At 34.6% G+C, this 14052-nt stretch overlaps 1 protein-coding gene across 7 annotated transcripts in view; it reads left to right on the forward strand.

Annotated features, from left to right (window-relative positions):
- ZZZ3 (zinc finger ZZ-type containing 3) overlaps positions 1–14052 on the forward strand; it is an 88732-nt gene that overhangs the window by 26912 nt on the left and 47768 nt on the right. For 3 of the 7 annotated variants that reach the window (XM_074376195.1, XM_074376199.1, XM_074376196.1), the window contains exons 2-4: positions 4742–4874; positions 6376–6528; positions 11437–12992. The exons of 1 other annotated variant lie outside the window; for it this stretch is intronic. In XM_074376195.1, coding sequence (XP_074232296.1) covers positions 11488–12992 — 1505 coding nt within the window. In that variant the 5' untranslated portion in view covers positions 4742–4874; positions 6376–6528; positions 11437–11487. Of the gene's footprint in view, positions 1–4741; positions 4875–6375; positions 6529–10048; positions 10124–11436; positions 12993–14052 lie in introns of all 7 variants that reach the window. 3 more of the 7 variants (XM_074376197.1, XM_074376202.1, XM_074376198.1) reach the window with 3 other exon arrangements.

Below are 14052 nucleotides of genomic sequence, written 5' to 3' on the forward strand. Positions count from 1 at the left end.
TATTAGTGTACAGAAATGCGACAGATTTTTTTGTATATTAGTCTTATATTCCGCAACCTTGCTGAATTCAGTTAACTGAACCCAAAGGACTTTAGAGTTTTGACATAGAGTATCATGTCTGCAAATAGTGACAGTTTTACCTCTTCCTTTCCAATTTGGATACCTTTTATTTTTTTCTTGTTTGATGCCATGGCTAGGATTTCCAGTACTATGTTAAATAGGAACATTGACAGAGGGCATCCTTGTAAAATTGACCATTTTTAAAGTGTACAGTTTTTACTAGCATTAATTACATTCACATTGTTGGGCAACCATCACTACCTTCCACCTCCAGAACTCCTTTGATTTTGTAAAACTGAAACTATACATTAAGCAGTAACTTTCCATTTTCCTCTTCCTCTAGTCCCTGAAAACCACTAATCTGTTTTCTACCTCTATGAATTTGACTACTCTAGGTACCAAACGGAAGTGGAATTATGTAGTGTTTGTCCTTGGTTGCTTGTGCTTTTAGAGTCATATATAAGAGACCACTGTCTAATCCAAGGTAACAGGACTTACAGTTACTTTTCTTCAAAGGTGGTTATAATTTGAGCTCCTACATACTGGTCTTTGATTCATTTTGAGTTCTTTTTTTTTGAATGTGATCCAAAATAGGGGTTCAACTTTCCCTTGCATGTGGCTATCCAGTTGTTTTAGCATCATTTTTTGGAAAGATTATTATTACTCCTCCCCACCATGATATGTCTTGATACCCTTGTTGGAATAATTATCTTTAAATATAGAATCTACAGTTGTATCACTTCTTTGTTTTTTAGTATTAATAATTTATATATTTTTTCCTGATCAGTTTAACAAGAGATTTATCCATTTTATTGATTTTTCTTAAAGAACCATCTTTTGGCTTATTGATTTTTCTCTTTTTCTGTTTTCAATTTCATTGACTTGTCATTATTTCCTTTCTTTTTTATATGGATTACATTCTTTTTTTCCCCTGGTTTCTTCAGGTGAACGCTGATTCTGAGCTGAGTCTCCTGCCACTGCCCCCTTTTTTGGTCTAATATGTTTGCTGCTGTAAATTTCCCTGTTAAGTACTGGTTTTGTTGGAAGCCACAGATGTTAATATGTTGTGTTTTTATTTTCATTTAGTTCTACTATTTTCTAGTTTTTCCCTTCAATTCTCTTCGTCTTTGACTCATAGGATATTTAGAACCATGTTATTTATTTTGAGATATGTGGGAATTTTTGAGATATACTTTTAGTATTGATTTCTAATTTAATTCCATCATGGTCACAATTTATATAAATTGAATCTTTTAAAAGTTATTGATTAATTATTCTTTCCAGTCAACCTTTTACAAATAACTAAACTTCTTTTAAACTGTTTTTAAACCATTTACATTTGATAGTTTAAATCTACTACCTTGCCATTGTTAGAAGTTTTTCCTATATGTTCTTTGTTTTCTTTTCTCTGTCTTCTTTTGGGTTGACTGTTTTTTCTTTTTTATATTTTATTTTATTTCCTTTGTTGGCTTATTAACCATCTTTTTAAAATAGTGTTTACTTTTAGGGTTCCTAGTATACATCTTTAACTTAACACAATGTATCTTGAAATTATATTATGCAACTTCAGATATAGTATAAGAATCTTGTATTTCCCCATTTCCTGGTTGTTGTGTTCTTCTCTTTCATTGTTCACTGTCCTACACTGTCTGGTTTCCAGTATCTGAAAAACATTTTCATATATTTTGTCCAGATTTCTAGTTGTTTTGGATAGGAACATAAATCTCATTTCTGTTATTACCCTGTCTTGGCCAGAAGTGGAAATCCCTTGGAATGACTTTAGATAAGAAAGTGACAGAAAATGTGCATTTTTGATCCGTCTCTAGACCATGCATTTGTAAGGGAAAACTCTTAAAGTAGAGGGACCAATTACAAGGCAGGTGGGTTAATTCAAGTGAGAGATGGTGAAGGCCTAAGGTTGATCATTGATGATGATGCTAGACAGGTGGGGAACAGTTTGAGCAATATGTAGGTTTACATACTAGTGCAGGGTTTCTAAAAGAATGGGTCATGAGCTATTTACATCTGAATTACTTGTAGTGTTTGATAAAATGAGGATTCTGTGCCCTGCCCCAACTTTATTGAATCTGAATTTCTAAGGATGTGCTTTAGAAATTTGCATTTTAAACAAGTCCCTAGGATAATACTTAGAAACACTAAAGTTTTAGAAGAAAGTGATAGATTTTTTTTTTCCAAAATATGATCCTCATTTTTTTGGGAACCTCTAATTTGGAGTGACCTGAAGTGGTTAATTAAAAATAAAGATTTATGCATGCATGTCCAGAACTGCTGAATCTGAATTTCTGGGGCAGTTGATTCCAGGAATTTCTTATATACATTACAGTTTGAAAACCAGTAAGCTACAGTACTTCACAGACATAATCTCACTGAACTTCACAATAACCCTGAGAAGTAGTAGGCACGTATTATGTCTCCTCTTATTTTATAGATGAAGAAACGAAGCACCGAAGTGCAAAATGGTTTGCTCATTGTCAAAGGAGGCATCTCCTTCCACCAAATCTGATGCTCTTTCTACTTCCTTTCTGTTGACTGTGAAATAGGCTTATCTCTAAAATCTTTAGTAGGAGTCATCCAAGGCATTGGACCTGTGGTTCCAAACAATTTAGGGGGCCAGGAAAGTGTGTTGTTCTTTGGTCATACTTTGTACCAAGTGAAAATTCAGTTCAGCTCTCTAGCAAGTAATTGTGATAAGCTTACTTGTCTAAGAAAAGTGTTTTTTTTTTGTCTTTGACCATTATCTTGATGCTTTTTATAACCAGCTTTGAATTTTCTCTCTGTTTTCTTTTAAAATCATTTAAAGATAGAGTGCACGTTTGATATTTCCACTCATGACAACTGAAGAATAGGGTATATAGTATAACCTTAGTTCTCAATTTTTCCCCAAGATCTTATAAAACTGAAAGAAGAAATTTCAGTGTCTAATAATTTAGGCTGCATGTAGCTTAGATGTCACAGTTTTGTAGTAAGTTGTTTGGCTTATAACTTTGCTATATCACTAGAACTGATAATATTTTCTAGTGAGATTTTCTGTAGTCTTTTGAGGTGATTTCATATGTGCCATGAATCTGAGATCCTATAATCTGTTTAACACAGTAGTACTAGTGTTAGACTGCAAATAGTAGAAAAAGTAATTCTTTTCAGTCAGGATTGGTTTTTGGATTTGCTTTTGGAATACTTGAATAGTCAATGAATTTTGTTGGTACGTGAAAACAAGCAAAGCTCTGTGGCAAGGAATAAATAAGGTCTTAGGAATGGGGTTTAAATAGTTTGTTTTCTGTTTTGTATGCTTTTTAAAAGACAGAATAGCTAAGTTTTTTAAACTTATGGGAGTACGTTCTATGTTTAAATAGTTCAAATTTAAAAACTATTGTAGCCTGCCAAAATTCTAAGTAGTGTATCTGCTCCAGAAAGCACATAACATTTGTGCAGAATCTTAAATCTGAAATGAGTGAAATGAAGAATGCAATGTAGGAAATATAAGAGTTTTGGCTGGTGTAACTCCTTGCTCATTACAAGAGAGTTTATATCAACTTTTAAGTTTGGGAATACTTACATTTGTGTTGATTTTTCATAGCATTACTTTTTTAACATTTGAAATCAAATGCATAGAGAATTAAGTGTTTGAGGATAGGTATCAGTGTTTCTGAATCACTATACTTTATTGTGTTTTTCCTCCAATGAAAAAAACTGAGATATAATTAACATATTTGTTTTCTACTGTATTGATAGTGAAACTTCACTGAGAACATCTGCAGGTTGACAATACCAGTAACAAATTTTATCCACAAAGCAGGTGTAAGGCTATCTGTATTTTCTATGTAGATTTTTACTTCTTTTTATTATACAGGAATTTGGAGTGGTACACCATACCATGTTGCATCATTTTAGAATGTCATTGATGGGTTTCTTTTTTGATACGTGTGTGTGTGTGTGTGTGTATGAATATTTTTTAGCTTATTTTTCCACTAATAAATGGGTAGAAGTGACTTAAAGTTTTACATGGTGCTTTTTGTCATCATTGTAAGCACATCATTATGTTTCTCAGACTCATACTCTGTAACCAAGTATATGTTCTAAGAAGCTTACTTTTAAGGAACATTTTTTACAGCTACGTCTTGATTTAGTTGGTCATAATTCACTTTCTGTTTGCATTAAAATAACATAGACAAATTAGTCACAGAGGGATAATCTAACAAGATAAAGCTATTACTTTAAAGGACATCGAATGTTTTAAAGTCATATTTAGGGGAAAGTCATGATCTTATTTACTGCATTCTTAAGCTTTATAGATTTATTCCCTAATATTACCATAAAACAAAGAAAGTACTTTTCTAATTAATGTCTGAGAAATTACAGGCTTCTGGAAAATGAGATACATACATTGGAAAAGGAATCTAAGGAGCTCTAAAATTTGTAAGAATTTTAATTTAGAGTTGAATTTTGAAATATTTTATATGAGGACCCTGAGAAGCCTTTGTAAGAGTGTTAACTCGTGTTAAATCTGTTGAAAATAACATTTTGTAGCTAAATATAAGGAATTATTTGTGAAGTTTCTTAGAAAATACAGTGTGCTGTGTGTTAAGAAATATTATCAGTTTTATCCACAAATCTGTAAATAGTAACACATCCGTAGTGACTATATTGTGGTTTCCCTTCACAGATACCAAGTTGTGCTAGTACAACCATATAAATAATTAATACCTGAAGTCTCAATGTCACATGGACATTAACAGTGATGACAGATAAATGCAGACGCTTGGGAATCAAATACTAGGCGAAACACTTTAATAAAGGTAAGAAAAAAATGTAATCTTAATTAAGGCCAAGCGGGCTTTAGTTAGTGGAAGTAATTGAAGTTTCTTTTTAAGTGTATTAGACTTTTAAGAAACATATCTGCATGATCCTGTTTATCTTCATATTGGTAGGACTCAGCTGTAAGTATCGGTTCTTCTGTAAAAAATAGCAGTTGCAGATCTCCTTGTCTGGCAGATACCGTAATGGGTGATGTTCCTCTAGTAAATAGGATAGTCATATGACTGTCTGGAACTCGATAGAGTGCTGGAATGGGCATGCCCGTGAATACTCAGAAACACATCCAAAATTGTGGATCCTCTCTGGCTCTGATGATTGCCGCCACCACCACACACTATAGACTGTAATGTTTTACCATGTTTGTGAAAGGATTTTGGGATTGAGTATAAAGGAGTTGGCAGTTGAAATCCTTGTTACAAGAAAAGTGAAATTTCAAGTCAAGTTACTTTTTTATAGAATCATGTTTTACTGAGCACCCTCCTCATGTTAATTTAGAACATTTTTTAATGTGGGATTAAATGATTTTTTTAGACAATTTTCCTACTTGTGCTTTTGAGAATTTACTAGACATATCTGGGGAAGATTGCATCTATAGATACTAGATATTAGCCCCTCTGGCTGACTAAAACTAGGCAGTAAATCTAGTTTACAAAGCTTTGATGATTGCATCAGTTTTTAAATGGCAGTCCTTTACCAAAAATAGTGTCACTTTTAGAATATCTAGTTTTATGTTTATGTGACAGTTTCTATCACAAACATTGCTAGTCTTTTTCCTAGTGTTCCTCCTTATTTCCAAATAGGAACTCATAATAACCCATTTAGCCAGGTTCTCTGAAAAGGATATCATAATGCATTACTATAAAGTAAAACTGTGATTAACTAGACTGTCCAAGAAATGCATTGTATTTAGGTTAATCCCCTAAAATATCTAGCCAACTGGGTACTAAAACCAGAAAATCCTCATTTTTGTCCTCGTTGAAAATCCATATGCCCAAAATAATAGGAATTTCCCTTTATGATGGAATCTTGTAGCACTTTACCATCAAAGTTATCATGTAGATATAGAAGACTTGGTTTATGCTTTGGGGTGCATAACCTAAATTATTTTTGTTGTCAGTCTCCAGTTTTGCATCCTCGAAAGCCAAAATTTGGGAAGGCCTCGAATAAGAATAAGAGATTATAAATTCTGTATGAGAAATCTTATTGAGGGCAGTCTTGGGGTCACCTCAAAACAATATTGCCTTACACTCTAGAAAAGAACTGAGTCACATTTTGACTCAAAATAATATTGAGTTGTTGTAAGGATTTAATATATTTCAAGCTCTTTTTGGTTTGTTTTTGTTGGTTTCTAAAAATTCTCTTCCAGTTTCTCTGAGGCTACAAGCTACAAAGTTAACAAGAATTATCAAAGATGTTGCTAAAATCTATTAGCGTAAGTTAATTTGCTTCTTTAATTCTGTTTTTTATTATTTTATTTTAAAGAAAGAAATTTAGGAAGTTCTAGTATTCTCCATGGCTGAAGCTGAGAGTCTGAAACCCTGATGCTTAAGCTCTATTCTAGATCATAGCTCCAACTCCTTCAGGATATAAGGAAAGAGATAATATTTCCACAATGATAGATCTTTGGTTGTACAGGTAAGTTATTTAGTTTTGCAGTAGTGAAGACAACTATAGTTCATTTGTTTGTTTGCTTGTATTTGAGGAGAGGACGCTTGTTATTTTTCTATACTTCCTTCTGTATGTGGAAAATTGTGCAGTCTTGCTAGCTGTTCGTAGGAATTTGGAGCTATAGGGGATGGGTTATGAATGAAATAATTTCCCACTCTTTTCCCAACAGGGGATAAATGAAGTGACTATGTGCTTTGGAATCTCTGGAGCATTATATCTATCTTTGACATAGGTAGATATGGGTAGATATGTGTAGGTACTTTTTGATTCAAGGGCATTATGAAATTCCTAGACTTTTCTTTCTCCTCATTCATTCAGCTTTATCTGTATCTGTGTTTGTCTCTCTGTCTCTGCCAGTCTATCAATCAGTCAGTCAATCAGTCAATCAATCAGTCAGTCATATATCTGACTCTCTTAATGGGGAAGAAAGAAGCAATGCCTTTATACAAGACAGTACATGATAAGAGTTCCCAGGCTTCAAAGAGGCTAATACTAAGTTGAATTGTGTAAATGGCTCCCGGGTTTCACTCTCCTTCTTTTTAAACTTTATACTTTTAACCTTATAGATAATAGTGATAATTGCCCAACTGAAAAAATTTGTCTTAAAAGATTTGTATGACAAAGATAGTCTCTGAACTATTTTTAAACAGTTCATGTTTATGTTGTAGACAAATAGGAAAAGAATCATCGGTAACGCTTCTGAATTGCTCTAATTCTTTTTGGCTTTCACTTTGGTTTGTCTACATGTTATTACGACCAGTTTCCTAAAAATGATTCACTTAATATAACTAAATGTTACGCTAATAAGTACCAGCTATGACACTGATGGATTGTCAGTCCCTCAGTTCCCAACGTAAACCATCCTACTTTGGTGATTACTGTGGAACCAAAGCTTACAGGCAGTGTCTTTGAAATATCTTTCGAGATTTTTTTCTTTTAAGTAAAGGTGATAGCTGGAGTAGTGTTTCATTAGGTGGATCATTTTAGTTTAATGCTCATTATTTCTTTCAGTTCTTACTGATACAGCTCTGCAGATGTTGTCACAGGGGCTGGAAATTTATGATCTGAAACATAGCTGATACTGTTTCGAAGAGTGTTTCAGAATCCTTTAGATAGATCTGAGGTAAAAGTAGACTCAAATTGGTAGTTCAACAGCAAGTAAATGGGTGAGATATGTGGGATTATAGATAGGATTTGGGGCTTAATGTCAATGGACAGGCTAAAATTTGGTTGACTGTCCTCAGATATGCCCTCTAATAATATGAAAACTTTTGAGGGTGGGGGAGAAAGGAATTCTAGCATTTGATTATATTCTCTTCCCTTTATTCTAGAAAGTGCTATCTATTCATTAGTTGGTGGATAACATATAGGAAAAGCTTCATTCTAGTTGCTAGATTGGATTTTGCCCATATGAACCTGTTAGCTAACAGTTTCCCTTAACTCTACAACTAGAGTGATTGAATTTCCAGTTCCAGTTGTGTGCTGGCTAATGTCTTCTCCATGTTGACTAGTTAATTAGCAGGGGTATTTTCTGAGATACTTAGTTTATAAACGAGTTTCTTTCTGTTCCTTTAGCAACTTAATTTTTGGCAGAAATACAATTTTGTGCTCCAAACTTTTTCAGTGAATTTCCTCAGTAACTCTTGTGCTAATGTAGCTAAAATGAGGAAGACAACTGCTTTGGGCTGTACCTTGCAAGGTCTGGCCAAGCCGTGTTGAGATTTGGTTGAGATAATCAGGACATTGTTAGTCTCTTTTTGGTAATTGAATTTTGCATTCAGCTTATCAGATAACTACAGAAAATATGTGTCTTTATAAATGCTTATCCAAAAATAGAAAAGATAGGAAGAAAAGGGTAGAACAGAAGAAAAAATTATCAGAGGGAAGAGTGTTAAAATTTCATCCAACTCTAATCTTCATAATTTTAGGCAATTTATTGCCTTAGTATATGTAATAAGTTAATTTCAGGCAGGAGATTTTTATAATCCTCTTTGGTGCTTCCTCAGCCGAAGGGATCATGGTTTTATTTATAAATTTTTTAGTATTAGGATCAAATAAAGAATTAAAGGATTTATTATAAATAGGTCTCATTTAGTTTGAAACTTGATGTATTTTAACAGAATATGGTTTCGATGCAGTGGTCTAAGGCAGCACTTCTCAAACCTTAGTAGGCATTCAGTGACCCAGGGAATCTGATGAACTGGTAGGTCTAGGGCAGGGCCTGATACATTCTGCGTTCCTAACAAGCTTCCAGTAGGTGCCCATGGTGCTAGTTCTTAGACCACACTTGGAGCTACAAGAGTTTGAGGTACCACAGAAATTCTTGTCACAAAACAGTTTCACTTTAGGTAGGGCCCAATAGCATAGAATTTGAGAACTCTAAAACTTGGGCTTCACTGTAGTTATTGAACAGAATAAAAAAATTTTTAAGGAGCAAAAGAAATGAAAAAAGTTTTAATATTTCATATTGATCAGTTTTTGATCAATGGAATGATGAAAAATAAGCCATTATAGGTGGTGTTTTATAATGATATGAATATGTTTTTTGTATGTTCTGCAATATTGAAATCTATATATACATTCTTCGTGAGTAGTTTTGGGTGCTACTAATAGTTTTATTTTATTAATAATAATGAGGCAGAAATTTCTCATATTTGAATTGGTGTGGAAAGAAAAGGGCTAGGAATGCCTGTTAATTGGAATCATTTGAAGTTTATAAGCCCTTGATCGGCATCATATTTTAAAAAGTAAAGCAAACAGTTTTATGAGGATGTGGGATTATAAAATATTACTATTGCCAATATTGTTTTTAAACCAGAAATCATGATGAATATAATCAAATTTGCATTGAAGATATATATTTGCATTAGATTTTATAAGTAAAAATTTATTTATAAAATTAACTTACATTTTATTTGTTACATTTATATAGATACTTAATTTTTAAAAATCTGTAATCTTCAAATTTGAAAGCTTCAGATTTGGGTGCAAGAAACAGATAAATTGATTTTAATAATTTTTTTAGTTTGTGCTCTTTTGAAAACTTAAAATTTTGTAATTAAAAGTGATATTTGTGGGTCATTCAGTGTTTATTACCTGCACATAAAAAGAGACAGAATGTAATCTTAATAACAAGATTTTAACAAAGGAGAATTACATGTCAGAGCTCGCTAATGAGTCCTGGAACAGTGAAAGTGTACTTGGAAAAACATATTTCTAAGTTCTGTTCAGTATTTTTTGCTTACTGTTCACATGATTGCTGTGGAATTCTCTAGAACAAATTTTCATTCTTTAATTCCAAGGCTGATTTTGTGAGTCTTGTAAGATTTAAAACAAATTGTTAATTAAAAATTTGAAAGTGTGTTATACTCTGAAAGGAAATTCAGCCAACTTACTTATTTTATAGGATACTTTCTCAATTCATTTTGTCAGCAGGTAGGAGCAGGAAGACAATTTCTTTTAATGTTTCTTTTTTTGTATGTGGTAGCATGTTGCTGTATCTTCTGTAGTTCTTCATAACCTTTCCAACTGTTGGATACTTCCAGTTGAAGCAGAAGAGATTGTACGTGATTTGTGGGGGAAGGGGTCAATGGCGTTTGGAGGGTTATGGGAGGTGGGACAGTGGGAAGGATGGCAGAAGGAAGGAGGGGAGAGGTTACTGTACAGTTTTGTGCTACAAACATTACTAGCCTCTTTGTCCATCCTACACCCCATTGTAAGTTAGGCAGTGAAGTGGCAAAGTATCCTTTGGAAGCTAAACAGAAGAGGAGCAGAAGAATTGAGACTTGCTATCTTAAAACCCCTTTATTCTACTTGATGGGAGAGCCTTTGGAAAATAATCACTGAACCAGTTTATCCAGATGGATCAGTCAGGACATTTTTCAGTTTCTCTCTCATTTGTATCATAGAAACACCAAAGCATCCACACCAGACAACCTGCTCATCTCCCTAACATGCATTAGTGCTGTGGCATCCACACACACTCAGTAGCTTGAAGAAGGAAAGGATGGGGTTCCGTGTGTATTCCCCATTTCTTAAGTGTAATATTTGCTTGGTGGGGGTGCCTTCTCTTTTTCTTCTGTCCTCTTTAGAATACTTCCTTTCACTTAGTAATTTATAGCTCTACTTTTAGAGACCAGGGTGACTTGGCTTTGCTCTGTTTTGCTCTTAGCAGGTGCAAGCTGGGGTTGTGATTTCTACCCATCTGCTTAATTATAAATAATTCTGTAGCCAGCATTTTTTTGGTGCCATGTAGTTTATTATCAAAGGATTTGACCTGACTCATCTTAGTAAGAGTGAATTAAAAGGAGAAGAGCCCGTCTTTTTAACCTCCCAGAAATGTTCTGAGAACACTTGAGAAGTGATTGGGATAGTTTTTGTGATAGCTGCTGTATAAATTCAAGATTATTGTTTTAATAACCAAGATGAAATCCTGTCTTTTGAAAGAGGTCTTTCTGGGCCCTTTGCCTCTGTGTAACTGAGAGGCAAACACACAGTGAGGCAGGTTAAGAGCATAGAATCTAGAGCCCAGCCCTGTACTTTACTAGCTGTGTGGCTTTGGACAGATTACTTAGACTGTTAGCACTTCAGTCTCCTCATTTATAAAGTAGGAATGACAATAGCTTATTCTAATTGTCATTAGACTTAAGCAAGTTAATGTATGTAAAGCATACAGAATGATTCCTGAGACATATTAAGTGCCGTGTAATTAATTGTTAGCTTATTATCACTTTTGGAAATGTTAATAAAAGAAATTATATCACATAATTTATTAATATTGGCTATACAGTGGATTAAAAAGTTATAGCTTTATACTTTTGTTTTAGGTATATTAACTATTACCTTTTTCTCATTATTTTGTTTACGTTTTTGAAGGTTTCCCAATGAGTGGATCATGATGACCGTATTGTAGGGACTTGCCATAGTATGGCTGCTTCCCGATCTACTCGTGTTACAAGATCAACAGTGGGGTTAAACGGCTTGGATGAATCTTTTTGTGGTAGAACTTTAAGGAATCGTAGCATTGCTCATCCTGAAGAAATCTCTGCTCATTCTCAAGTGCGTTCAAGATCACCAAAGAAGAGACCAGAGCCTGTGCAAATTCAGAAAGGAAATAATAATGGAAGAACTACTGATATAAAACAGCAAAGTACTCGAGAATCATGGGTAAGCCCTAGGAAAAGAGGACTTCCTTCTTCAGAAAAAGATAACATAGAGAGGCAGGCTGTAGAAAATTGTGAGAGAAGGCAAACAGAACCTGTTTCACCAGTTTTAAAAAGAATTAAGCGTTGTCTTAGATCTGAAGCACCAAACAGTTCAGAAGAAGATTCACCTATAAAATCAGACAAGGAGTCAGTAGAACAGAGGAGTACAGTAGTGGACAATGATGCAGATTTTCAAGGGACTAAACGAGCTTGTCGATGTCTTATACTGGATGATTGTGAGAAAAGGGAAATTAAAAAGGTGAATGTCAGTGAGGAAGGGCCACTTAATTCTACAGTAGTTGAAGAAATCACAGGCTATTTGGCTGTCAATGGTGTTGATGTCAGTGATTCAGCTGTTATAAACTGTGGTGACTGTCAGCCCGATGGGAACACTAAACAAAATAGCACTGGTTCCTATGTGTTGCAGGAAAAATCAGTAGCTGAAAATGGGGGTTCGAATACCCACACTTCAATGTTCCTTGATAGTAGGAAGGAGGACAGTTATATAGACCATAACGTGCCTTGCACACATTCAGAAGTGCAGGTCAAGTTGGAGGACCACAAAATAGTAACTGCCTGCCTGCCTGCGGAACGTGTTAACGAGCTGACTGCTGAGCCAGCTGCAGGCCCCCTTTCTGAAATCCATTCATCTTTAAGGGATTCTGAGGAGGAAGTAGATGTGGTGGGAGATAGCAGTGCCTCAAAAGAGCAGTGTAATGAAAACACCAGTAACGCCCTGGACTCAAGTCTTGAGATCATGCCCGTGTCCGGAGAACCAGAGCCATCTTCTGTCCTAGACTGTGTTTCGGCTCACATGACGTCTGTGTCAGAACCGCAAGAGCACCGGTACACTCTGAGAGCTTCGCCACGGAGGGCGGCCCCTCCCAGAGGCAGCCCCACGAAAACCAGTTCTCCTTGCAGAGAAAACGGACAGTTTGAGGAGACGAATCTTAACCCCAGTGAAACAAAGGCAACTGTTAGTGATACCATAAGTGAGTCTCTCTCAAATCCTGATGAAATTTCTCAGAATGAAAAAGGGATATGTTGTGACTCTGAAAATTCTGGGAGTGAAGGACTAAGTAAACCATCCTCAGAGGCAAGACTCAGTACTGGACTTTTGCCATCCGCCAAAGAGAGTGCCAATCCACACATTACAGAAGAGGAAGATGATGATCCCGATGTTTATTACTTTGAATCAGATCATGTGGCACTGAAACACAACAAAGAGTATGTGTAAATATGGTAACCATGAATTCTGCTTTGTTTATTATTCCCCAAGTTTTCAGTATCTATTCATAATTGTCTATAGCATTTTTATTACAGCTAAAAATAATGCTTTAACTGAAATTTTAGATTTAACACCATGATATTCTCAACTCTTAAAAAAAAAAATCTCCAAAAAAAAGACTTAATATCCAGCTTTATTACTCTCTTCAGTGGCAATATGGTTTTCTAGTTTTGATATTTCACACGTCTCAATTAGAAGAGACATGTGAAAACATGGTTTATGATGTTTTTGTTTCTTTAATAAGTATTATACCATTTGAGTTAATTTATAAAATGGAAGCATCTTTAGTTATCACAGTCCACTTTGATTTGTAGCTGTAGAGCTTTGTGAAGTGTGTATGCCTTCCAGATAATGTAGAACAACGCTTAGACCTCATCCAAATATGGGAAATCTGGCAGGCTACAAACCTGCTTTTGGTTGCTTATATCTAACTTCCAGTTAAAAGTTTTGATTTAAAAAATGCGCTTTATGCATCATCTTTCTTTGACTTTTGTGATATACAGAAGTAGATATTACTGTTAATAGTTTGCCAGCTAGTTGTTATGTTGTAATTAGCTTATTAGCAAGAGTTAGTCTGCTACATAAAGCATTTGATACAGCCTTTTCTTGATTCTAAATTTTAAGGGGAGACTATATCTTAAAATACTATCTGTGCTCAATCTTTGTGATAAAGTCACTAAAAAATACAGAATTCAGTGTCTAGATTGATCACAGTTTTGCTTAGATTTTCTTTAAAGTATTCTGGGCAGTAACACAAATGAATTAGAGCTAACTGTGTCTAAATTGTCCTGAAAGGCACTGTTAACAAAAGTACGTACCATAAATATCATGATGAGCAACAGTAAAAGACAGACATGTATGTTAGTCACCTTTACGTCTACAGAGTAGGCTTTTGAATTAATACTCGTAATCAGAGTATATAGGCTGTGTGAAAATCCGGACTTGAGCAACCTTTGTAATGTTTTTGCTCTGACAACTGTCAGATCCTGGTATGTATCA

Source organism: Camelus bactrianus, chromosome 13 (genome assembly GCF_048773025.1).
Source record: "Camelus bactrianus isolate YW-2024 breed Bactrian camel chromosome 13, ASM4877302v1, whole genome shotgun sequence".
NCBI lineage: Eukaryota > Metazoa > Chordata > Mammalia > Artiodactyla > Camelidae > Camelus > Camelus bactrianus.